At 40.7% G+C, this 26,280-nt stretch overlaps 1 protein-coding gene across 3 annotated transcripts; it reads right to left on the bottom strand.

The window, feature by feature from the left end:
* Window positions 1-332: 332 nt before the first annotated feature.
* On the bottom strand, window positions 333-25,623 carry sacs (sacsin molecular chaperone). 3 transcript variants are annotated; one of them, XM_012917173.4, is made up of 12 exons: window positions 25,438-25,623; window positions 23,259-23,329; window positions 22,928-23,036; window positions 21,759-21,909; window positions 19,360-19,450; window positions 19,198-19,283; window positions 18,609-18,720; window positions 18,198-18,344; window positions 15,901-17,386; window positions 15,248-15,339; window positions 13,949-13,975; window positions 333-13,156 (listed from the first exon to the last, which is right to left on the bottom strand). In XM_012917173.4, exons 3-12 carry the CDS (start codon window positions 22,948-22,950, stop codon window positions 1,605-1,607), a joined length of 13,767 nt encoding a protein of 4,588 aa, XP_012772627.2. In that variant the 5' UTR covers window positions 22,951-23,036; window positions 23,259-23,329; window positions 25,438-25,623; the 3' UTR covers window positions 333-1,604. The 3 variants fall into 3 exon arrangements, with proteins under 3 accessions (XP_012772627.2, XP_012772628.2, XP_004544050.2); XM_012917174.4 differs by lacking the exon at window positions 13,949-13,975; XM_004543993.4 differs by lacking the exon at window positions 25,438-25,623 and having other exon boundaries at window positions 23,259-23,445.
* Window positions 25,624-26,280: the final 657 nt, after the last annotated feature.

Below are 26,280 nucleotides of genomic sequence, written 5' to 3'. Positions count from 1 at the left end.
ACATTTGCCCAACGATGTGAGAGACTGATAACCCCACGGTGTATATGATATATGCAGTGGGGTTTGCATAGTTTATCTCAGGATAGCACAGAGTTCTTTTTCACAGGATTGCAGTGATTCAGCCAGTCCAATTCATCTATAACTTTGCATCTTGTCTTTTTAAGAAAGTAATTAAAACTCACACCTCACTGTAAAACAGTATACATTACTGATACAATATCAATATTTCATTTTAAAATATCAGTTTCTGTCAATGCAAAATTAAAGTCACACTCCTCTATTCAAAATACACCTTATTTTAAAATAATGTCCAAGCAATAACTGGCACAGAGTATTTGGGGGGTGAATTTATTAGGGCTTTCTATGGCTAGTGTACATCATCATGATCTACAGAAAGAACTCCAAAGTTTATTCAGGGGACAGTCTTGACTGAGTGACCTCAAGCTTGAGGTATAAGTTATTGTTTCTGTTTACAATGTGTGATCAGTGTGTGTATCGTCCTTCAAATCAGAGGTAAAACCAAGCTGCTAAATCAGCAAAAAAACACAAGAGCACCACAGTCTGGTGCTTATCTATGTTCCTTAAACCAAAAGATCCAACTGACAAAAATAAAAAGTATGAACATGGGTTAATGCTGGCAAAGGTTAACATGTTGGGTTGTGCCCAGATTACAGAATATGGCTCTTTATCACAAATCCTGCTGAGTATTAACAAACAGGTAAAAAACAAAACCAAAAAAACCCTACAAGGATACTTGACTAATCGCCTTTTCTAAAACTTCACAGATAAAAGCAAGACACTTGCACTCCAGCTTTGAGTACAGGTACTTCATATTGACTGACACAAAACATACAAGTGAGTTAAAATTAACAGAACATGTTTCTGTTCACAGCTGGATTGTCCCAAGTTTCTGGGTTGACTAATGCTACACAAGTGCAAGTACATGAGTTTCAAAAAGTGCTCTGTCCATAAACAAGTGCCTGGCTATGTTACAGAGAATGTACAACTTATAACAAAATGATACGAAATCAAGCATAAAAGTACAAACAAAATGTACAAACATGATTGTACTTCCTTGACTTGCTGAGCTTTTGCAAATAGGAGATGTTGCATGACAGTAACTGCATTACTTGACAGATTTGACCTTTTTCATAATATGCACAGCCTTTAAGTACACCCAACGGGTTTTCCGTAGCAAGAAAATATATTCATTTATTTTTACAAAAGATAAAGTAAAAAAAAAGCAGCATTTTTTCTAACTTAGAGCAAAGATAGTCAATGTGGGGACTTTGGTAAACAAAATGTATTGCTGAGGCATCTGTATGTACAGCATATGCACAAATGGCTTTTTTACATATTACATTATGGTTTATGTTTTTTTTACATATTACATCAAATTTCTATGAATGCAGCCTAACAGGTTATGGAAGCCATACATGTATTTACTGTGCATGAGCCACAGCACCGCCATCACAGGTGTGAACTGCATATGTACCATAAGCTGCCAGGGGGGATTCTTGATACATGGTCTGTATTGCACACAATCACACATTTCCTCGATTCCACAGAGGATCTATGCATACTCGTCTTCATCAACAGCAGTATCATATTTTTTGCTGCACAAAGGTTTCAAGCTTTATGATTATCCGTGCAGTACATTCCATCACTCTCATTGCAACCTCAGATGTGTATCTGTCATTGGGAATCTGCGGGAATGGCAGGAGATCAGGGTAGCGAGTTCTCAGGCTGTCCACACCGTATCCTTCCAGGATCTGAACGTCACTGGCGAGGCCTTTGAGCTGGGAGTTGTACTCCTCTACTTTTTGAGCCAGCGCAGTCGGCTTTACATCTTTGTCTGACTTTCCTCTGACAGCATAATCAGCAGCTATCAATGCAAGCTTTGTGGCCAAGTAGCACTTGAAACAAACCCACTCGTTAGCATTCTTATGAAGGTCATTGCGAGCAGCAGAGTAGTTTGCTCTGGCTTGTCTCAGCCACCTGCGGGCCTCCACAGGGTTTCCAACTGTCTTAAAGGTTGGGGGAACAAAGAAACGATGCGAGTGTGATGAACTTGCATAACTTGTATAATGTTCCCTGAACTGTTGCCTTTCTGATTTGTGACTCGTTGCTTCCTGGTTCCACGATGAATAAAACCTTTGAAATGAGAATTTCTCTGACTGGAAGCGGGTTGATGATGCAGAGTAGGCTCTCCTGGAAGCCCTGTCTGTATTTTGCTGATCAGCCAAAGACTGCTTCTCCATCCTGTTTATCTCATTCTGTAGGTGCTTGAAGACTTCTGTGGCAATGTCCAGATTTTCTGCATTTTTGTCTGGATGCCATTTGAGATACAGTCTTCGGATAATCTTTTTTCTCTCCATCTCAGGAAGCTTCCAGGCTTGTTCAACTACTAAGGTCACTTCTTTAAGAATCTCAGGCAATGCCTTAAGTTTGATCTTTTTTGGAGACTGTTTATGTGGAGGGGGTCGCAAGTTTTCTTTGCCAGGAAATGGAGGGGGGACCATTCGTAGACCAGAGGAACGACTGTCTGGGCTCGTAGGTGTTAATGGTGTTGATGTGTCTCGAACTTGAGTGCTTTCATCTTGTCTGGAGAACTTGTATAAGTCGAGGGAACTAACTATTTTGTACTCACTATAACCAATGTCGATCTGGAAGCATTTCCCAAGGAAACTTGTGTTTTCTTCCTCTTCTCTTTCAACTTCTTGTACAATGATGGCGTATGTATAGGTGGGCTGATATGAGCCATATATGTCTCCCCCCTCAGAGTCTACAAGATAACCCACATATTCCCCTGGATAGAATACATTCATTGGATCCATGAGCAGTGTGTGATGTATCTCTGCTGGAATTGGGGTTCCAGGGAGGGGTAGCTCAAGCTGTGAAGGCTCTGTTGAATCATATTTAACACCAAGGTTGTCCAGCTTCTCTGTGATTCTATAGATGTCATTACAGCCCAACATAGCAATCAGGTACGACGTGTCTGAAATCAAATTGTCTGTAGCAGACTTCAGTGTCATAGCAAGAGCCAAAAGAAAGTTAATGTCTTTGCTGTCTGAATGTTGGATGTAGAGGTGAATCACAGCTGTCCCATATCTCTTGAGGAATGCTAGCGTTTCGCTGCGACTGTGCGGGATAGGGCTACATCCTTTCACTCTTAAAGTTGTCTGGAGTTTCTCAAAACAGGACACTTTGAGCCCTTCACAAAGCGCTTTGCAGAGACGTATGGCTTTGTCTTCATTCACAAGGTATGCATTATCGTTCTCATGTTTCATTATTCTGATCAGTCCTGTGATGAACTGTTCTGATGAGAGCAACAGCTGAAGGCGACCTTGTAGCGAGCAAAGGGCACCGAACTGGCACATTTTTGGAGAGTCCTCATCAAGTTGCTCTTCAAGAATGCTACTCAGCAGTCTAGGCCTTAGCTTCTGTGGAAGTAGCATGATTAGTTTTGTGTGGTAGGCATGATCTTTGCCTAGATAACACTGGCTCAGATCCACAAGCATCTGAACTCCAACATTACCCTGAATTCTGCTCTTGTAGTGTGGTGCATCATCAAACACCAACACATTCGATTTGGCTAATCTACCATCATGGCTTGGCAGGTAAAATATCAAATCTCTTAGATCTTCAAGGTCTTTGCGAATGTCCTTTGGCTCATTATGAAGAGACTTGAACAATCCCGAAACAACCCTTTTCACAGTTCTCATTTCATTTGGGTCAAGCTGCTTTCCCTCTGAATTTCTGTAAATTCGCCACAGCACTTCAACATATTGTCTGGTTGACACAACATCCTCTGTACCAAGTTCTTTGAACAGTTGATGAAAGGTACCGAGTTCTAGAGGTAGTTTGTACAAGTAGGGTTTGAAGTCAGATTCATTGTCCAAATTAATGACCACCTCTTCAGGTTTTAGCAATTTCCAGCCATCTTCTACCATGACAAAGGCTACTCCACGGAGCTGGTAACGGAAATCTCTTTTATCTGCATTGAGGAACTCATATGTGGATCTTAGAACTTTGTTCCTGGTTTTCACCATTTCATCATCAGGATTGGATATACTGCAGATATTCTTACAGTTGCTTATGACTTTCTCCAGAGGTGGGTCCAAGTTGACACCTAGCATGTTTAACACTTGGTCAAGTTGTTCCTGCCCAGTGAAAGTGCTACCCTCTTGGTCCCTTATGCTTAAAGGTGTAGCTTTCTCTGGTAGTATTGGACATGATGTCCAAAGCAAATGAATAATATCTGTTTGCTTGAACTTTGGATTCACTTGGGACCCACTGAAACGTATGAGAGGAAGTGTGCCACTCATCTCTTGGTACTGAGAATGAAGTTTGATGAGTTCTTTGGGTGCTCTCTCAGGGCACAGAAAAGGTATCATTGAGAGCTCTTTGAGAAAAGTGCCCTGAAAAAGGTCCATCCTCTCACTGAAAATATGGTTCAAAAGAACATCGACAATGGTTTGCACTTTTTCCTTGGTCCAGCACTCCGTTTGCGCTTTGATGCTGATCTCTTTTGCAAACTGAAGAATTTGCTGCTGTGATACTTCATGCTTGAGACCAATATTTCTCAGAAAATTTATCCATGAGGTGAGCAACAATGTCCCATTCTTGGGTTTTGACACTTGCTCTACTTTTTTAAAAAACTCAGTAGGTATGAATGACTTTGTAGGTAGCATAACTTCAAACACTTTAACTGTTTTATCATAGAAGAACTTAGTTGGCCTGATTCTGTTTGAGTAGTCATAGATGAACGACAGTTCCTTCAGTTTCTCATAGAGCTGATCTTTCATCTCACATGGTTCTTCCATTGCCAAAAGCCTCTCCTTCAGATAGACAATGTGTTCAACTTTGGCATCATAGGAAAGACTCTCAAACTTTGGCAGAAGATGATGGAGGTAGATTTCTAAGTCATCTATTGGCATGCAGCCAAGGAACGTATACAACTCTTTGAGCTGCGGACAATCTGCAAGAAATGCAAAGGAGTTCGTGTTCGCCCATTTGTCTATGTCCGCAGAAGGGAGACTTTTGGCAAGAACATAGTTTGCCCCGTAGTTAGCAATGCTGATATATTTTCCGCTAACTGATTTAAAGCATGGGAGGAGTTTTAGGCTCTGTGCATCTTCTTGTGTGAGGCTAGCCAAGTTGCAGTTGAAATATAACAAAAAAGCCTCAAAGTCCTTGTCATTCAGGTTTCCCGATTTGAATGCAGATGTCTGAATCATGTACTCTACAGCTTTCAGAACACTTGATGGATTTTCAATGTTTGCAGTGTACTGTGTCAGAAAAGGCACGAGCTGACTCTCTTTGACACAGATTTTGTTAACTGCAAGTTGAATACACCCTGCTTTCATTAGGGTATGAAAGACTTTGTCATTTTGGCCCTGTGGAAATATGGCAATGCTCATCAAGCTCAGAGGTAGAAGCACATCATACTCTGGAACAACAAGCTTTTCTCTGGCCATGAATTTGATTCCAGGCAGCAAAGCCCAATCTTTCAGAATTTCAAGCACTGTGTCGAAGCTAGGTTTCACTTCCACCTGATTATCCTTAACAGCGATATTCTCACTGATGAAGTTCCACACATTCTTTAGCCAGGATTCACTTGCAAAGGTATCTCTCCATTTCACAGGAATCTTTGATCGATACTCTCTTGGAAGAACAGACCCAAGTAGGTCCCCAAAGCTGCTGATGTCAAAGCTTTTTGCAACTCCTGCATTCAACAGGATGTTGCTGTACCTAATGTACAATGTGTTCATGAACATGTCTTTCCTAGATGATATCAGTTCATGGTGTGCTGTCAGGAACTTTGGTCTCTTTGAATCAAACACCTGAAGCATGTTGTCCATTGTTACCAACAGAGGCAAGCCCTCGACTTTGACTTCATTTTCCTCTATATCTTTAAAACAGTAGTCCACTAGAAGCTTCAAGTTATGAACTAGCTTATAGTTTGACTGCTGGAGACGACAGGGGAGTTTTCCAACATGGCATGATGTATCCGGTGATGAGAAAGTGTAAAGAAAGTTATGGACATCACTTGGTGTAACATAACGTACTGGAATCCCTGCATCTTCCAAACAGAAGTAGAGATTTGCAGTCTCATCGCAGCTGTGAATCAGGTTGAAACCAATATCAAGAAGCAAGGTTTTCAGCCTGTAGACATTTTCAGCCACAGACTTCCTTGAAGTTAGGTTGTACTCTGTGTTTTTCAAATGCTGAAGTTCATCTTGTAGTAGGTTATCAAAAAAGGCTCTTCCCTTGTTTGTTGTAGATGTATTCACCCATGAAATATAAATGACAGAGTGTATCTCAGAGTTGTCCATCTGTGCTGCTCTGACAACAGGAAGGAGACGTTTCAGGTCAGCATGGATACAGCTGTATACTGCTTTAACCAGGCAGTACCAGTCTGGCTGTATATCAAGTCTGTTGGCTGGGAAGAAGAACAGATATTTCCGCAGTGTATCTTTAACAACATGAAGTGGTGTTCCTTGGACTATAGTCATGGTGGGATCTGGACCTGGGAAGTATCGACGCTTGAGCTGAATCAGCAGTTCAACACAGGCGGGTGCTATCAGTGATGTCATCAGATTGTTATTCCAGTCACTCCTCACCCCAACTCCATTGTCATCTCTCCACAGGTTTCTTCTGGCAGAATCTAGGGCAAAATGTCCATTGACATGAAAGGGTAACCCTGTCTCGAGTGAAAGAGGAAGAAAGCAGAAAGCTCTGTGGGGTTTTTTGTAGTTGTGACTTACACATGCAGCTACCCCTCCACGTGGAAACAGGGTGATGTCTTCATTTTTGTGAGCTGAGATCACACTTTTAGAGACATTTTCAATGTTAGGGAAGCCAGATCTGTTGCAGATCATCCATGTAGTCAGATTTCCCTCAGTATCCTCTATGTCCATTGTGTAGGTTATCTGCTGGACTGGGATAGCAGTAAGCGGCTTCTTTTTGGTCACACTGTCGATGACAGAGGCATGAAATTGTTTGCGTTTCAATCGGTCACCATCTGTTATTTTGGCTGTCACAGAGTAGAGCACTTTTAGTTCACCAGATGAATGATCAATAGTACAGATTGATATTTTCTCCATGTGGTTAAGAAACATCAAAAGTTCTGCACCATCAGTTTTAAGCTTATCCAGAAGGTTCTGTACCATCCTGTCAGACGCAGAGACAGAACTGATCTCTGATGTCTTTGCCATGTCTGTAGAGCGGATGGGAAATCTGAACATTGTGCTGCGTTCCAACTTAAAATGAGCTCCTAAGTAAAGATTAAGAACATCTGAAAACTGAGACCTGAAGTCAGAGTCCAAGTCTCGAAACATTCTTCCAGGACTCACAGATGTGGCCCCAGGTGCATACCGTGCATGTGGATCAAAGATACAAAGAATGTCATTGTTAGAGATGAAGGATGGACAGTCAGTTATGTGGTAGACTGAATTGAATCCTATGCCATATTGACCAGTTTTTCCTGGATTGGCCTCTTTTGTTCCTCTCCCAAGATTCTGTATACCTCTGATATCATCTTCTGTGAATGGTTGATTGTTAAATACACAGAGCGCTGGGCCTTGCATCGGGATCCATTTATCGTCAAATATTCTATCTGTGGGGTGCGTTCTTGGATCAAAAACAAAGTAAATCTCTGTTGCTTTGGCATCATCTGCATTTTGAAGCAGCTCTTTCAACATTTCTTTTTCCGATGGGTAAGCATTGAGAATGCTTTTAATTCTGCTTGTGAGCTTTTCTTTTTGTCCAAACTCGCTCCCAAGTGTGGTAAAGCAGACATTTGAGGCATATCTCTCCAATGCTTTATGACGTTTTGGGACTGCTCCTAATTTTACAGCAACCTCTCTTGGAATATCCCCGTGACAGTATTTCACCGTTGAGTCTCTGACTTTGATCCAGGGGCAGTCATTGTAGCACAGGGATTTTGATGGCTGCAGCATTAGATTGGAGTCGGGTAACAGAATCTCACCATAATTCACTTGACAGTATTCTTGGTTCTTGTCTCGTATTAGGCTCCATATTCCTTCACTAATAATTCTGCGACATAACTGGAAGTTTTCCTCACTGAGTACTTTTCGTCCACATTCTTGCTTCATAGTTTCCAGAACAGCTGAGAAATCTTCCACTGTGAAGCTAGGTTGTACCCCAACACTTTCAAAAAGCTCACGGCAGCTGTTTCTGTACTTGTTGGGGAGCTGGTAAAGATGTGGAGCTGCATCAAAATTTAGGTGGAAAGCAACTTTGGAAGGACTGACATATGTGTTCTCTACCAGGATGGAGCTGAAGGATTTCAGTTCCTCAGTTATCTGATCTTTTGCACTTTCGTCCTGTAGCATCTCCTCATGAAGATATTTGTAACAGGCATTTGTTATGTTTTCCTGATACAGAGTTACACCATCAAAAGCCTGAGAGAGCTTCTTTAGCTGACTGATGACCAGTCCAACTGAGGGTTTCCTTATTAGACCAAGACAGTCTTTCACAGCTAGCGAGATTGCACCACAACCTTTAAAGGATGGGGAATTCTCGTTCAGGATTGGCTTCATCAGACACACTGTGTCCTGATGTTCAGTTGTGAAGAGCTCTCTGGCAGAGAACATTGTTGTTGGGGAAAAGTTGTTCCCATGCCATGGGAGAGAGAATCCTGCAGGCCTTGTGAGGAATGGAAGAAACCTGATGTCCTGCAGTTTCTCCAAATGCTCAGCTGTTCCTTCATCTCTCATCTTCAGCTTTTCGTCAATGAGATTGAGTAGTATACTACTACGGAAGCATGCAGCTGTATGATCACTTTCATTAAGACCCATGACAGAATGAGCACGCTCAATCAGGTCCTCCCATGACAGATCGTCTTTTACCATACCTAACTGCACTAGCTTTACTAAACATACAGGGTTTACATAGTCTTTAGAAGTTCCTTCAGGAAATCTTCCATCATCAGCGTTGTAGAGTTTAGCAACTCTTCCCTCTGGGTGAATAAGTTTAGAAGGTAAAACCAGTTCCGTGTTGGGGCCAGAGCATGGGATACAAGGTGTAACCCTGAGGATTGATGCAAAATCCTCTAGTTTCTCATTCAAAACATAATGCATTAGAGGGTCCCTAAGCTCTTTGTCAATTTCCTGGATGTGTGGGAAAAAGACATCTGAAAAGAACTGCTTCTCTGTCAGGGTGTTTTCCATCAGCTTTCCTTTGCACCCAGCATCATCAAATCCTTCCTTCACCCAGTCAGGCAGCTCAACAGCACAGAGGTTTTGTGAGCCACTCTTTTTGAGGTATTTCAAGAAGATTTTGAAAGCAGCGGGTCCTATGTCTGACCTGCAGAGTAAGGCATCATCAAGGAATCTGACACATTTGATTGACACCCATGTTTTGCCATCTGAGAAAACTCTTGCATGCTCACTGTCACCTCCTTTGGCTATTTCTTGGTAGACACCCTGGCTGATCAGTCTGAAGTCATCATGTACCTGACCTGGATCTGGCCAAGCTGCATAGTAGTTATACTTCAGTAGTTCTCCACTTTCGGCCATTAACCGTAGCATGGTGAGAGCTGCTAAATAGGCCTGGACAATGACATGTCTCATGAATATAGAATTCCACTGTCCTTTGGTGTCTGTCTTCCAAATCTCTTTACGGTTTGATGTCACAGCAAAGCAGCCATTAATTTGGACTGGTAGGCCTGTTTTGATTTTTAAAGGTAAGTAACAAAACACCTCTCCGATTGGTGTTGCATTTGTCTTCACTGTCCATTTTCTATTCTCTTCCTCTGAGAGAAGAACGGCCACCCCTCCACAAGGCACTAGTCCTAATCTTTTTCCACTATCACTAAGGGAAAATTTGAGTGCCTCATTTGCATCCATGCATGAGCAAATGAGCCAGTTCGTGACCTCAACTGCCTTCTGGGGCATTTCATCTGTGAGTCTTCTTGTCTGAACACCTTTAGCAGCCATCTCAAAGTACTGGTTAGGATCTTCCTCTGAACCTCGGAACAGTGGGGAGTGGAGATCAACAATGCGCTTGAACACGTTGTGAAACTCCTCCACCATAACACGTATGATGCATCCAGACTTGGGAACATCAGAAGGTACCTTGCTGGTGCTTGCTACTTTCTTCATAACCTTTGCTGCAGATTTTAGGATACTTAGAGGTCCATATGAGGCTTTGGATGACCACACACTTTTGTTTATTACCACGACATCTTGCGCTCCTGCTGGATTTGGTTCCTCATATTTCAGGTATTTCAAGACCATGCTTCCAACATGTTGAGTGAACAGAATGAATCTGTGGCCACATATGCTGAACTCATCAACGAGAGAGTAGATATCTGTGGTATTGTAGTACAGACTGCTGATTTCACTTACTGACGCTTCCTGCTCTGTTCTGAATGGAAGTCTGAACAGTGTACCATTGTATTTGTATGGCGAGTCCTGAGCTAAAGGAAGCTGGCAGTTGAAGACATTAATGAAAGGTTTGAACTGATTGGGAAACTTTCTCAGCCTCCTCTGTTGTTTGTTCCAGTTGATTTTGATCCCTGGATTAGACCTGTCTCTGATGTGCTTGCTGATGTGATTAATGTTTGGATCAAACATAATCATGAACTCTCTGCTCATTATGATGGGGATATCTGTAACGTGATAAACAGAGTTAAAACCCAAGCCAAACTTGCCAACTTTGTCTGCTTCACACCTTTTCACTGATCCACCTAATCTTGTGATGTTCAGAAAGTCTGTGTCTGAAAATACGGCATTATTGAAAGACCACAAGGCAGGCCCGTGGCAAACAATCATGCCAGGGTCAAGGAGATTCTCCCGAATGTCAGTGTTTTTTCTCATGTCAATGAGAAAACTGCATTCTGTTGCACTTGCATCATCAGCATTTTGAAGAAGCTCTTTGAAAATGTCTGCTACAGATGGATATTCCTCCAAGATATTTTTTATTCTCACTGTTAGAGGTTCTTGTTGGCCAGACTGTTCAAAGCCAAGATTCTCTGGGTTTATCAAGCGTGTGCTCAAACATGGGACCTTCAGCCACTCTGCTGTTTTCATAGGAATGTCATCATGGACCAATATAATTGGTTCTGAAGCGTCTTCGAGTAAGTCGTTCAAATCATCAACTTTGATATCACAGTAGGTACATTCATGGATGGGCTTCATCGCTAACCTGCTTGGGTCCTTGTAACAAAGAATGGGCACATGCATGTTAGTGTCTACAGGTATCTGATTGTTGTACAGCCATCTCAGGATGTTGATTAAAAGTAGAATATCACGTTTGCTTTCTTCCTTGGTCATCTCTCCTTCACATCTCTGTCGAATGAGAGCAATGACTTTGAACACATGGTCTGGGACAACCTCTTCAACTGAACCACAGAACTTAAAAAGCTTGTGAAACTTCCTAATTGTCTTGGGCAGAGAGTAGAGGTAAGGCTGCAAGTCTAGATCAGGGAGGGCTTTTAAAACTGTCTGGCCAGGTGATGAGAACGTCTTCCCTGTCCACACCCAATCAAAAGGCAGTGATTTCATTGCTTCTCTTGCATCCTCAAGATGAGCCTGCATGAAGCCATAAATCTCAAACAAGATCTGCTGGAACTGATACCAATCCTCTGTGGTGAATGCCTGAGATTTATGCCAGTCATTCACTGCTTTCAAGTGTTGTAATACTTGATCCACTTGTGGCTCCATAGTCAGTTTCAGTGCCTTCTTCATACCTGCAGATGTGTGTTCAACCAGTGGTACTGAAGATCCCACAAGCACTGCATGGGATATTTCACACATTTCAGACAAAGAGCAGATATGGATAGTATCTCCAACCCAAGCAAGAGATTTAGGGTAAGTTAAGGGTCTGTCTTTACAGACCGGTGCCCATTTTAGTTTAAGCAAAGCTGTCTGAGCATCAGCTGATTTTACAAGCTTGGTCTGTTTGTTAAGTATTTGCAGCAGTGTTTTTGCTTTTTTAATTATCAAGTCCCATTTAGGTTCCTCACTGCTTTGCAACTCCTCTATCTTCTTTGCCACTCGAAGTACATCTTTTTCACTGAGCTGTACTTCATTTCTTAGTCCCAGTTGTCTGAGTGAATGAAGAATATCTGGAGATGATGTGAATGTACTTGTGGGAAACCTGTTTTTTTCCTCCATGAAGAATAGATGTTGCAGGATCTCTAGCTCAGGATCAAAAAGATCTGTCGCTTTGACTGACTTTCCACAAGGCAGCTGAATGAATTTAAGAGCAGAAAGCCATCCAATCACGGCTGAGTTTTCATTCTTTAGAAAAGCCAAATGTTTAAGAGCCCAGAGCATGATTTCAGTTGTCTCATCTGTTGTGTAGTAACCTCTCTCAATATCCTGAATAATCATTTTGAAACATTCTGTTGTTTTCACTTGTTCAACATTTAGCATTTTGATGAGGCGAATTGATTCCTCATCAGAGCAAGAAACAAGATTTTCAGATAATTTCACATCTGGCGGGTGCTTGGCTCTGTGGTGTAAAGCTCTGGCCCCTCTCAGTGATGTGAATGCTGAGGTACCTTTAGAGCATGTACCCAGTTTTTTAAAGATGGAAAGGTCAAGTAGGATATACTTCTCCTTCTCTGTAATGTCAGACAGCCCTGCAAGAAAATTTCTGAGTGCAATTTTCTCTTCCACTGAGAAAGAAGAGACTTGGCTTGATAATCGTTGGGCTGATGTTCTACTCAGAATTTGCAGAAGCATACCAGGAGAGCATGGGTGAATGTAATTTTTTAGCAGAGGATGCTGCAAACAGGGATCCAGCTTTTTTATCACTACTCCTCCAAGCTTTTCTATGATGTCAAGCACGTTTTCAGAAAGTGGCGCCTCTTCCTCATCCACAAGTACTATGGGTGATGGAGTTTTGAAACGAAGAAGCTCAACTGTGTGTGTGCTTTCCTCGAGTGGCACAAGTGGGATCAAAGGCATGTCTTCAAATGTATTTAGGTCATCAGCAAAATATATATAGAGATGCTTCCAAATCAACTTTAGCCAGGAAAATGTAGGATGCTTCAACTCCCTGTTTCCAGGATCCCAATGAACTTTAAAGTCTCTGGTTGGCCAGGCTGTTGACAGGATCTCCTTGATGAGTCGAGCTGAACGTTCAGGGTTCAGCACTTGTAGCTGAGTGCAGGGTCTACCTGTTATAACAGTGAAATTTAGAAATTAGCACAAGTTATTATTACAGACACAGATGCAAAATAAAATCTGATCAATGGGTTAGGTTTGTTCTTGTTATTGATACAGCTGCTACACCTTTAAATGCACCTTTTCATTCATAGCTCAGCCACACAATGTCATTTAATTTTTGAAGTGTTTTGTTTTCTTCTTAGTCTCTTGTCAAATTTTACTCATTAAATGATGAGTACATTTCTGTCCTCAGACACATCACCTCAAATACTCAGAATCTAAATATATTTAAGACATGTAAGTCATGCAAACACGCTTGCACAAACTTTACTGTGTATCCACACACACACACATGCACACACACTGTTCCTTGTTAATTTAACAAGGAAAAATGCTTTTTCCAGGCCTGTGGCACTTGTTCACTTCGCTCATGTATTAAAACACAGACATGCATGGTAATTTATCATGTTATTCATTTTTACCTTGTATCACTTTATATAGTCAGATGGCAAAAACAGTTGTTTATAAACACTAAGCCAAAAAATATTAAATAAATATATTTCTTCTAATTCTTCTTTGCAAGCTATATAAACATTGTGTTTGATGTCACTGTTTGATGAAGACTCATTTATAGATAATGATGATAAGGCTTCAAAAGTGCCAAGGAGTTGGGGAACACACATACATACATATGATACGATCAGTAAGATACTAAAGTCATGCCAATCTGAATCCAGTCTTATCAATCCAACATATAAGTTTAGGTTAATAATGAAAAGGTCACACACTTTGAAATGCCTTACCTGAACACCCCCATAGAAACTGTTGCACTGTAAAATTTAAGAGATGTGGGATGATTTTTACTGTTTCTTAAAAAAAATGTGGTAAAATAAAGAACTTAAAAAGTAAACAAATGATACTTTTTCAGTTCAGGACTTCTGTATATCTGAGTAACATTAAGGCCTTACCCACCCTAAGGCCAAGGTTTGGAAGTACAGTTAAGATGTCTGTTTAAAATTGAATTCTTTATGTAGTTCCCTCCCCAGACACCTTAACGCCCACTCACATCCTGGGCCATCTGACCTCAGGAATTCGCATGATAAGGTGGGGCCAGGTTTCACATTGAGCTCACCCGAAACCCTGGCTGATTGGGACCCACACCCAGTTTCACACCTTGGCTCAGGCGATTAGAGGATCATCAGGGGTCCTTTTGTCCCTCTGTGGGGGGATACTCCCACTAGGTTTAAATCTGGGACTCTCCACCATTTGACCTTAGAACTGAAGAAGCTTCTCGGATGAGAGGTGAAACGTCTTCAAGCAACTTAAAGAAGTCCAGATGCTTTTCTTTGCAAGCTCCTTTGACTACGATGACCTGGATGACTGAGAACCTTCACAGACAATTCTTTATGTAATAAAAATGAATAATAGCAAAATGTTAGCTAGCAGAAAAATAATAAGCGGTTAGTTCCAAATTGTTGCAGCTATGTATAAATGGAGTATTCTCTGTGTCTTCTACTTTGGGCTTTGGGGAGAAAATTGTTTTTTCAGCACTTTTCCTCTGCCTGGGTCGTGACCCACAGTCATGACTATGGCATGAGTATGGCAGAGCGTGCACTCAGGATCTGCTCTTGCAGACCGAGTGGAATGTGTGGCACAAAAACAACTCATCGATGAATCAGCGTGCTCACTCTCTCTTCCATTTTCTCTCTCTCCCTTAAATTCTCTATCAGCCTATCAGCTGGGTACCAGATTTACTGCCCGCTGGCATGCTGAGAGTACAACAGTCCAGTGTTACAACATGGCTGAACCCACATAACCTACTTGTTCATCACAGGACTGCAAAGATTTTCTTTTGGAGATACAGGCCAACTAAAAAGTTAACACAATACTTTAAATCAAAATCAAATATAATAAAATAAATAATTATTTTTTTTAGGCTTCCCTAAAAAGACACTTAATCTAACAGATTAGATTCAATTCCTATTGTCAAGATTACAAATAAAAATCTGTTAAAAATGTTTATCATTGTCAAACTCTCTGCTGGTCACTGCTGGAATAAAGCTGATTATATATACATTTATTAAAAAAATAGGTGACATTACCTCTGCATTTGGCAGCTTTCTTCAAACTGTCCATCACTGAAGGCTTGATACTCTCTAATATGAATCGATGCTCCAGTCCTGGATACAAAGACCTTAGGATGAAGTTAAAAAAAAAAGGTTTGTATACAGTTTGTATAACGGTAGGCACAGTTTTCAAACAAGAAGCTATCAAAGGTCATGTTCACAGAGGGACAGCAGATTTCGCACTGTGTATGTAATTCACTTTTTTTAAGTTGTATTATTGTCTCATTTTTCAAAGGCATCAGCAATACTCACTAGATAATCATGCAATTAGTCTGTCAATATTTCTGAATAAATCAGCATCAGCCTTCCTAATATGGAAATTTCTTACCTTGCCACTAAACCTTGCAAAGAGCAGTAATCTTACTTAAAGCCATGAAGAATGAACCATACTGTTTATATAAATGTATTTGGAACTAATACTTGAAAAAAGGAAAATGAGAAATGGATTCCTTATCCATGAAAAAACAACGTGTGAATAGTTTATGGTAAAATATATAAAATAAATATTGTCTTCTCCTGTTAAAATGCATTCAGGAATAATAAAATAAATCAAATTAAGAAGAGAATTACAAAAACATGACGAAACTGGCAGAAGCTTATATGCAAAAATAAACCATCTCACTCTGTACCTGGGGTACTCCTCAGAAGCAATGTAAATGGCATCTTTTTCGGTCACAGAGGATGAAAACGTTATAAAGGTCTCATCTTGGAGTGGCAGGAGCTCAAGTCCTATAAGGTCACTGTAATTAGCATCTCCAAGTGCAAACTCCAGCAGCAGCAGCTTCTCCTGTGAGGGACCTGTGTGTCTGCTCTTCCTGATCACTTGCCGCACCAACGATGGCGTCACCTTCCTCACTTCACCGGACTGAGTCATGTAGGCAGCCAAGACAAAGTCCACAGCAGAAGGCACCTTTGCCACCTGCACTCCTGAGCTTTGGAGGTAGTTGATCACAGTCTCTGAAATGCCATCGTCTGTGTCCAGCTCTGAGAACACAGTCTGGTCCACCCTGACCCAGCTCTCGCTGAGGGAATAGATTACTTGGTGCTGCAACAATTCATCAAATAGTGGCTGGAGAATGGGTTTCCAGCGGGACTTGACCCGCTTAGGGTCTGGCCAGGCCCTATAGCTTCCTGTAGGAGACAATGGAAAGTCTTGGTCCTTTTTTATCTGTACCCTTTTGATAGCCTCAATTATGAGAGTGAAGTAAGCCCTCGGGATGACACTAATTATAAGAAGCTCATTCCACAAGGCAGCTGGATCCCTCCACTGGTCCACTTCCCGCCACTTGATACTCCTGCGGTTGTCCGTGAGGCCAAAGAAGCCGCTGACATGAACAGGAAGGCCCGTTTCGCTCTCTTCTCCAGGAGGAAGAGGAAGGAAACAAAAAGCTCGTCCTGAGAAACCGGATGTTGCACCTTGGTCTTCTCTGTTAAACAGAGTAAGAGGCAGAGCAATGCCTATGCTAGGCATAAACTTCAAATCATCTGCCAAAGAGTCCAACTCAGCACACATCCCTCTTCCCCCAACTCCATTACACACCAGCCATGTCATCCTCTGGGTCTCTTTAGCCGTTTCATCCTGAGTCTCGATGTTGAGCTGGTAAGTGACGCACGTGATGGCAGAGCTGGGAATCCCGTTGCTATAGCTGTCTATAGCCTGTCCCAGTATCTTCAGTGCATTCGGTCTTTCTAGCTTATCATCAGTATTCTCCATTGCTGTAACCTGAAACAACATGCGCTCTGTGCCATCAGACTCGCGCACATGCAAGGATATTTTTTGCACACTTTTAAGGAAGAGGAGCACCGTGTCTGCGTCAGCTTTGAAAGATTCAAAGAGCTCCAAAACCTTTTCCTTGTTGTAAATGTTGCCGCTGAGCTGAGATGGTTTCATGCGAAGCGGGAAGCGAAACAGAGTTCCAGGAAAGTGGCCGTCCTGAATGGTTTGATTGGAACTCCCAAACATCCCAAAGTATGGAGCAAACTGGTCAGCTAGTTCCGTGATCTCCTTAATGTCCGACTTCAAGTTCCAGCATTGGCCCGACTCATTCACGCCAAACAGGGTCTGATGGGGGTCCAGCATGGCGATTTGGTCTCCACTAAATATACTGGGAACATCTGAAACATACATACAAAGAACAACAATAATAGCTAACAATGATAAGTGGTTACATTCAGATCAGCATATTAGGCAAGTGGCACAGTCGCCTCACGGCAAATGTTTCTGAGTTTGAACCTGATGGTCGGGTGAGATGTTTCTATGTGAAGGATTTTTGCAGGTGTTCTGGGTTTCTCCCACAGTCCAAAGACATGTTGTAGTTGTTGATGTCACCATGAATGGTAGTAAGCTTATTACAGTTAACTAAAACTAAATTAAAAACTAAAACTAGATGTGAAAAACCATTGTAGTTAACTGAAATAAAAATAAAAACCAGACTAGACCAGGACATACCCTCCACATGTGGGAGGACTAAAACTAAAGTAAAACAAGGAAACACACTCTGGAAACTAAATGAAACTTAAATGATTAAAAAAAAGACAAAATGAAATAAAAATACAAAATAATCAGAAAATACAAAACAATAACAACTCTGCTCTACGACCAGGCAGGGTGCACCACGTTTCATGCCCAGTGTTGACTGGAAGACGTAGATATTTATTTGGGCTTCTGCTTTGCTTGGACATTTCAGTAAATGCATTAGTGAAATTGTTTTTGTAGCCTTTAAAATCAGTGGAAGGATCTCTGGAGGTAATTATCTGCGATTTGTTACCACTGTGATTTATGTTCCAAACTTACTGCCTCTCCATCTAAATTTGGTTGCGGTCAGACTCTGGAAAATACAGGTAAATATTCCTTGGTTCAACACACTGACTCCACATGAGAAAACAAAACATCATTCAACATTTCGCTAGATAAATAACACTGTACCTGTAATATGGTACACGGAATTGAAGCCGATGCCAAATCGTCCAACTTTTAAAGGATCTTCTCTCTTCCTGCTCCTTGCGATCTCCTGAATCCCATTCCAGTCTTCCACAGTGAACACCGCATCATTGTACACGTACAGTGCTGTTCCTGGAAATCAGAATCAACGTGACCATGCTGGGAAAAACTCCGAAAAACAAATGTGATTATTCTAAAATGAGTGAGTAAAGATAATGTATTTTCTTTGACTAAATTGTTGCCTCTCTTCCCAAAGAAGTCAGAGTAACAGAATAGCTGCTAACAGATATTTAACCAGGACAGATTCTTGCCAGCATGAGAGCTTGAAGGTTTGCCCTCTGATTTAAGAGCTGCTCACTGGGCTATGCTGGACTTAACTTGTTACTGACTGCTAACCTTGATGCTGAGCCATGTCAGGTGACCACAGTGACTCCGCTCCATACTCTGTCTCATCGTACATGAACTTGACCTCTGTGGCTCCAGCATCCTCAGCATTTTGGATCAGCTCCTTCAAAATAAAACAGAGGAAAGATCATCAAATATGAAGACAGGGCCTTGTAACAAAGCCACACTGAAATATCAGCTTTATAGGTGGATAATTTTATCTAAAAGGCCTTGCCAGAAAAATTAAGACCTTCAGCTTTGGAAAAAGTACAACCATATATGGTAAAGGACCTGAGATCGGCAAGTTAAAGCCAAAATAAAACTATGACGTTTGATTCTGTGCAAACTTGGCATATTTTCTCATTTAAAATCTTTTTTTTTGCCTACAAACAGCCTTCTCTTGGATGAATCCCTACCATAGCAGACTGATGATATAAACTCCTAAAATACCGCCAATCCGACGCACGTGTACTAAAAATAATAACTAAATAGCCAACTTTAAACAGATCAGAAATGTATAAATTCTGTACAACCTCTGTATGCTAATTATGTTTAATATGTAGTCTATACAGACACATTTTTTTTTAAAAAGCATCCTTACCTTTAGAATCTGTCCACCTTCAGGATATCTCCTCAGGATATCTTTCAAAAATTCAACTAACGGAGGTGTTGTCTGTCCAAACCTTCCTGTAAAGACACACTGTGTAAGATTCTCTTTAATACTGACTCATTGATTGCATACATGTGCAGGTTTTCATGTTACCTCCTCCTTTTAGGCCTCGTCCCTCCAGAATGACAGATACTTCTGGGCTTCCCACGGGCACCAAAGTACCAATTTGCACACTGTTATCCAGCTATGCAGGATTGATGTGAGGAGAGAGAGCTGGTTTTAATGTACAGCAATAATGCACCACACTGAAATAAAACTGTGTGTTGACATGAAGAAAATATGTATTTTTAAAAAGTCCTTACAAAATTAACATGTAACTGCATGAATAGAATGAGACATGTCATTTAATGAGACTTAACAACAGACTTATAGTCTTCAATCTTTCACCACAGCTACTGTTAAATCATTCGGAGTTGGGGTTATTGCACATTAGTTGACAGTCTGCCTTTTCCTGGTGAGCATTTCTGAATCAATGCAGCAACGCCTGACTCAGCTGCGTGGGGCTCTTCAAGGTGACACTGTGCCCTCCTGCACTCAGCAGTCTTTGCACATCAACATGCTCTCTGGCAAACTGAGCCATCCCACTCATCATCTTCATCATTGTCACGCCACTGTACAATTATTATTTCACAGTATAAAGACATTTTGTGATGTATATTGTAAGCAATATGTTTCTTAGAACAAATATACAGTGACAGAGCTCGACACACAGAGGAAGGTGAGGCCTCGTGGTTATATGTAGTAATATTATTAGGGAAAAAGTGAGTATATAAATCTGTATAAAACCTTCAATAAATGTAAATAACACCTTTTATGTAGTTGCACGCAGGCAGTCTTCATTACTAATGCCTTAAAAGAGTTTTTTATAATAGCTTTAGGGTCCTCTATCAAATATTTGGCTGCTAGGATTGAAGGTTTAATTTTATCTGAGAGCACCCACTGCCAGGCATTTACAATGAAGAATGTTTAGAGACTCAATGAGAACAAGCTAAGCTTGCCTTAAAGTGCACAGCACCTCTTCCATCACACTGCTGCAGATTTAATTGCATCAGTGTAACATCAAATATAGACTTACATCCGAAGGACACAAAGGAAATTACTTTCTGTTATTGTTTCCTAGGAAACACATCATGTAACACAGCTTCAGGCGCAGCAGAATTCATGACTGTATTACTTTTACTTAAAACTGGCCCTGCAGTGTATGTGGTGTTAGCTTGTAGGACTGGCTTGTAGCTAATTTCTGCATATGAGATGGGATGGGGTGGAGGGGGGCTGCCAAGCACTGCGCACCATCTGGTGCTTTCCATCAGCTGAGCCACAAGACACGGGGCCAACTGCAGTCCTGCTAGTCGTGTAAGTCACCGAGTGAACGATTACAAACTAGCACACCACAGTCACGCTATAGATTTACCTGTCACAAATCTGCAGTGTTATTAATGAGTTTAGATTTATGTATGTGTTACGAATTAGATTAACGGATCAAATTTTTAACAGTAACACATCGGTTTGTTTCAAATAAATAATTACCATACAATCACAGACTGTTCATTCATATAACTGTACAATTATATATGCACACAACTTAATAACCATGATCTTAAAACTGCAATATTTTGGGATACACAATGTGATATTTCTAAATCTGGAAAAATTAATCAAGCTTTCGTTTAACGCAGCGTTTTTATTTCAATCCTCTGAATGCAGTAACTTTAGTATTATTCAATACACTGTGATGAAGAGGTGCCGAGTCATGCTGTCTGCAGTATGAGTGAGATCACTGGGCAGCAGCCAGTGGAGCAGATCCTGTGTTTACAATTACTGCATAACTTTCACTGTAAGAATCATAGATAGATAGATAGATAGATAGATAGATAGATAGATAGATAGATAGATAGATAGATAGATAGATAGATAGATAGATAGATAGATAGATAGATAGATAGATAGATAGATAGATAGTCATGAGATCGATAACACTCCAAGGCCTCAAATAATTACTAACACAAATAACTAATTACACCACGAGGGAAACTCACAGCACTTCTAACAATGAGGGCCCTGTTAACAGTTTAAATGAGTGTCACACCATTTGTTCTGCAGTTATGGAACAGGGTCATTAAAATAGAGCAGCTTTCTGCTGTTTGTAATTATCTAATTTAAGAGAGAGAAGCCAAATTTCTTCCTCGTGTCTTTCTGCAATGACATTACTAGAATGTCAAAAAACAAAAACCATTAATTTACTTTGTACTCAAGTACTTACATAAACCCAAAATACAAGAAGTGGCTCACTAATAAACAAAGTAACAGACTTGTGAGTCTTGCTCTAATGTAACATACAAGTGACCAGAAAAGATTTGCCGTTGCACATCATGTGCATTTTGTTTTGCTGTGATCATACTGTGGCACGTTCAAGGAAGTTTAAAATGACAATTTTATTGTTGTCCTTATCAGTTTTATTTGTACTCTTCTATTACAGAAAAATAAATGCTCACCATTCTCCCATTGTGAGTCAGTCGTTGCTCTTTGACTGGGAGGTTTGTCTCCTCGTACAGCAACTGCTTGACATCTTGAACAGATGTAAATGGAGAGACCCGGTAGGACCTCAGGCCAATGCACTCATGACGAACTGTCACCCATGGCAACCTTGAAAATACAAACACACATTTCAAGTTTTAACAACAAACAATGGCAACAATTTTTTCTTATGTATAATAATCTTCCAACAGAGACAACACTACAATTCAGCAGCAAAGAAGGAAAGGTGTTAAATTTCATCACAAGAAATAAGAGTCTTGCTTACGGTCACTATTGATCAAGGTGTAAGTTTGGAAGAAACATGAGAACGTGGACTCTTCACCAGATCCATATACCAACCGTCCATTAATGCCATTTTATGTCTGTGTAAAGTTCTACAATATCATATTGAGAACATTGCTCTCTTCTCTTTCTCTTCACCCCCAAACGGTTAAGGCAGATGGCTGAGCCTGCTTCTGATAGAGGCTTCTTCCTGTAAAATAGGGACTTTTTCCTACCTACTACCACCAAGTGCTTGCTCATAGGGGGTTGTGTGATTGTTGGGCTTTTCTTTAAGACTCTAGGGTCTTTACCTTACAATTTAAAGCGTATTGAGGCAACTGTTGTTGTGAAATGGGACTATATAAATATAATTTAATTGAACTAACTGACCATCCTATCACATCCTTAAAACTGAAACCTTACTGCAGTCCCACCCAAGATCATTGATCTCTCAATGGTTGTTGCGGTTGAATAAGACAACCTTAGGCTAACCTGTTAACAGAAATAAAACAATATATTTCTGCTCATTCAGCAGGAGGCCATTGGAGCTTTGTGGTTAAGTCCCTCTGGACCACTGTAGCTGGGTGGGTGTGGCAACCAGATCCAGCAGAGGATGGTTAAAAAGCATTACAGTGATTATTTACTTTTACACGGGCAATAGAACCATTTTGCCGAAACGTTTATGCCTGGTCCATAAAATGAAGCTGTAAAAAATGTTGTTATTCCTGCCTTGACTGTTAGTTGAGATATTCACTTTGAAGTCTGAACACCTCAACTACCGAGGAATTATAGGAGGGCTATCAGCTGCAAATATTCAGTATGTTACATGTTGCCAGGAGTATATGACAGCAAACAGGAAACTTACCAGGGGTCTGGACAGTTTGCCATGTCGCTGCTGCTTTGTGTCCCAGCACATACACGTTCATTGGACTATCTTCCCCACTGCGCGCAGGAATACACCATCCGAGAAAAGGCTGTCGTGAAACAAGAAAACCGTTATTTTCCATCACCTGCCCCTTGACAGTCCGGTAAATTTATACCAGTCCTCTCGGTGATATATTACACACATATATATAGCATTTATGTGTTGATGTGATTTGTCTGAGAGTTTTCGTTGTGGCCGTACACCGCCGGTGCCGGTTGTTATTTTTCCACTGAGCCTCTTTAGGAGCGTTATCCCAACAAACCCCACTCACTTGTGTGTGTCCAGCGCGCGCCGATAATGGTCCTCTCGAAAAGCAGAGACATTTCACGGCACTCGGTATTCCTGGAAACAATCGCAACAACAATAGCAAATGACACTGTTAGATCCCCCAACTACACACCGACTCCTTCAAAGGCGATGTTCTAATAATAATGAATTACACTGAGCGTGAGAGCAAAACGGGGGAATACGAAGCGAGAGGATTCCCGGGCGGTTACTTCCGCTTCGTCTTAAAGCCCGTCAGGAAGACTAAGCAGTCTCAACTAACCTTTAATTAACTGTTGTCTTTCTTCTGGGTGTGAATTCACTGAGATATTTCAAATATATTTGAATATTTTCTTCTGCAAGCGTGAATTCATTATTATAAGTTTCTCCTGTAAGGTGATGCAGTGGTGTGATGACCAATTTTGTAGGCGCATGCGTAGAAGCACATTAACGAAAAAATCTCCCTTTAGGATTTTTCTCAGTAATAATTTTTCTATTCTTTAACTGACTGTACTAATAACTATCTTTCAACATTATTAATCTGCACAACAATATGCACTAGGTTCCAGTTAATCTTTAAATCAATTAAGGTCACGCGGTCAGCAAAGACTATAAAAAATCAAAAGCTCGCTCTGTATTCTTTTCCGTGATCCGGAAGTAACCTGTTGAGCGACTTGCCGCTGCAGCACTACCAAGGTTTTAGTGTGTATAAAATCCATCATTTAATACTAAAAAAAAATCACGTTCACTTAATATTTAATAGAAAGATACATCTATACATGGAAAGGATTCCCGTGGAATATAAACTGTGCCAAAATTTAGCATCAAACAGCCGCCTTCTTACAATAAATGAAAAAAATATAGAGCTTTCCATGCTCTTACAAGTGAATGTAAGTATATTATTGACTGTTGTTGGTCTTTAAATAATCTGCATCTATAAATATTTCCGGCTGGCCAATCAGAACCTGTGTTGTTGCCTTGTCAGTTGGCTAATTAATTATTTAGGGGGTACCATTTCATACATTTGAAGTCAAAGCAGTTGGGCACAAAATGGAAAATGTAATTTAATGCAAAATGAAATGTGACATGAGGGATAACAAACCGATCACCTACATATGAAAACTACATGTATGAAAATTAATATTTAAAAGCCTCTTTAAAGTTAGTTGTGCAATTATTTTAAAGAAAGGGAACACTTAATCCTCCTTTAGGTCACTAGAAATGTAACTTCCTGCTTCTAATTATTTTTGATGGACTTATTTATTTTACAATGTCATTGTTTTATTGGTTAGGAGACATTTATTGATTTTCTCTATAATTAAACCAAGTGGCACCATCTCTATATATAATGACATCAGCAGCAAAAACAACAAAAATGCTGCTAACCCAACATACTGTTTTCTAATATGGTGGGGGAAAGTGAAGTGTGCTAGAATTGGCATGTGTGCTTCCAAATGTGAACTCCTTCCAATATACTTTGCGTTACTTTTCACCAGTCTAAGCGACTTAACCTGCTGACTTCTGGGAGTTGGAGTCTCAACCAAAGAGCTCAGACGCCGGCACACTGCAGTCAAAGATGCGCAAATCAACTTTGTAGAGGAGAAACACTGGCAGAGACATGAGGCCTGTCGCCATCACATTAAAATCCTACAGAATTAATTTCTCAGTATATTTCTCAGTGAAATATACCACCTTTATCTCTCCTGCTCTCTGGGTATGCTCTCAATATATAGAGGCTGTTGTCATACTGGTGTCTTTGGCAGGAATCATAAAGCCTATCCACTCTATATTTGAGAGTGTGGTGCAATACCATAGGGCAGATTTACGTAGAAAAGTGACATCATCACTTGAAAGTCAAGGACTCCCAGCACCTTCAGACATAAACCTACTCTAAGCTAGATCGTGCTGGGTTGTCTGAGGACACGCAGTCTGTCTACTAAATACGTTTAAGAAAACAAACAAGAAAAAACACTTCAAACTTAGCCTGGTGCTGCGATTTCGGGTATTCAATGCTATAATAAAGATAACAATTCCACGCAGGCCCACTTCTATGTTGTAACAATAGACGTGCAATTTCTACATCATTTGAAAATATCCTCTGAGCCGAAATACACGTCCTATAGTGCTCTATCGCCCGAGCAGACCACATCTTATTATTGCCGCATTGGAGAGAGGAGGATACTCACATGAGGAAACGCAGCAGCATCAGCGCAGCATCTCTGCACTGCCTGCTGCTCCGCAGAGGAGGACGCAGGTTCCTTTAAATGACCGCACCAACACTCCAGGGATGTTAGTTTAAACGGAATCAGCCCTCAGATGTGATCTCTAACAGGCGTGAACACCTCTGTACTTGTTTCATACTGCAGGTTTTAACGCGCAGGTCTCTTAAAGAGACAGCATCTGTGGAAACGTCCGATGGGACGCACCACACTAGCATATTATGGGATGGGCGAATAGACACTGTGCATTATACAGAGTGCAAACTGTTGTAGACTAGAACAAATAATCCAGTTAATAATATTTTTAAAAGTAATAATGTAGGGGCTCAGTGGCAGAAGAGTGAGAAAAAGGACACGAGTGTGGTAAATGTAATTGAGAAGAAGAGAATGTGTCCACTTTAGATGGGCCATCACTTACTCACATCACATTTTTGATGCTTCAGTGAGAATATAAAATAACAATGTAGGACTGCTTTCTTGCATTTGCTAGTTCATGCATTTATTACTTCTAGGCTGTGATATATTATCATCAGGTCACTCTAAAAACCGAAATCCAAAATGCTGCAGAAACAGTACTTACAGGGACTAGAAAGAGAGAGCATATTTCTCCCATATTGGCTTCTCTTCATTGGCTCCCTGTTAAATCCAGAATTGGATCTAAAATCATGCTCCTGACATACAAAATCTTAAATAATGTTAAATATATGAGTCCCTGTCATAGCTTAAAGTCCTCTTGTGCCTTGTTATTCTAATAGAGCACTTTGCTCTGAGACTGCAGGCTTACTTGTGGTTTCTTGGGTATTTAAAAGT

The sequence above is a fragment of the Maylandia zebra genome, linkage group LG14 (genome assembly GCF_041146795.1).
Source record: "Maylandia zebra isolate NMK-2024a linkage group LG14, Mzebra_GT3a, whole genome shotgun sequence".
Taxonomy (NCBI): Eukaryota; Metazoa; Chordata; class Actinopteri; order Cichliformes; family Cichlidae; genus Maylandia; species Maylandia zebra.
The sequence above is the reverse complement of the archived record's forward strand: the minus strand, read 5'-3'. Positions and strand labels throughout refer to the sequence as shown.

Excerpts from the sequence above, each read along its gene's own strand:
- sacs (XM_012917173.4), bottom strand. The coding sequence starts at position 22,950 with ATGGCAAACTGTCCAGACCCCTG. Across the intron at positions 19,451-21,758 it reads TGACTCACAATGGGAGAATG|CTGGATAACAGTGTGCAAAT; the intron begins GTGAGCATTTAT and ends AATCCTGCATAG. Across the intron at positions 18,721-19,197 it reads AAGGTGGACAGATTCTAAAG|GAGCTGATCCAAAATGCTGA; the intron begins GTAAGGATGCTT and ends TTTATTTTGAAG.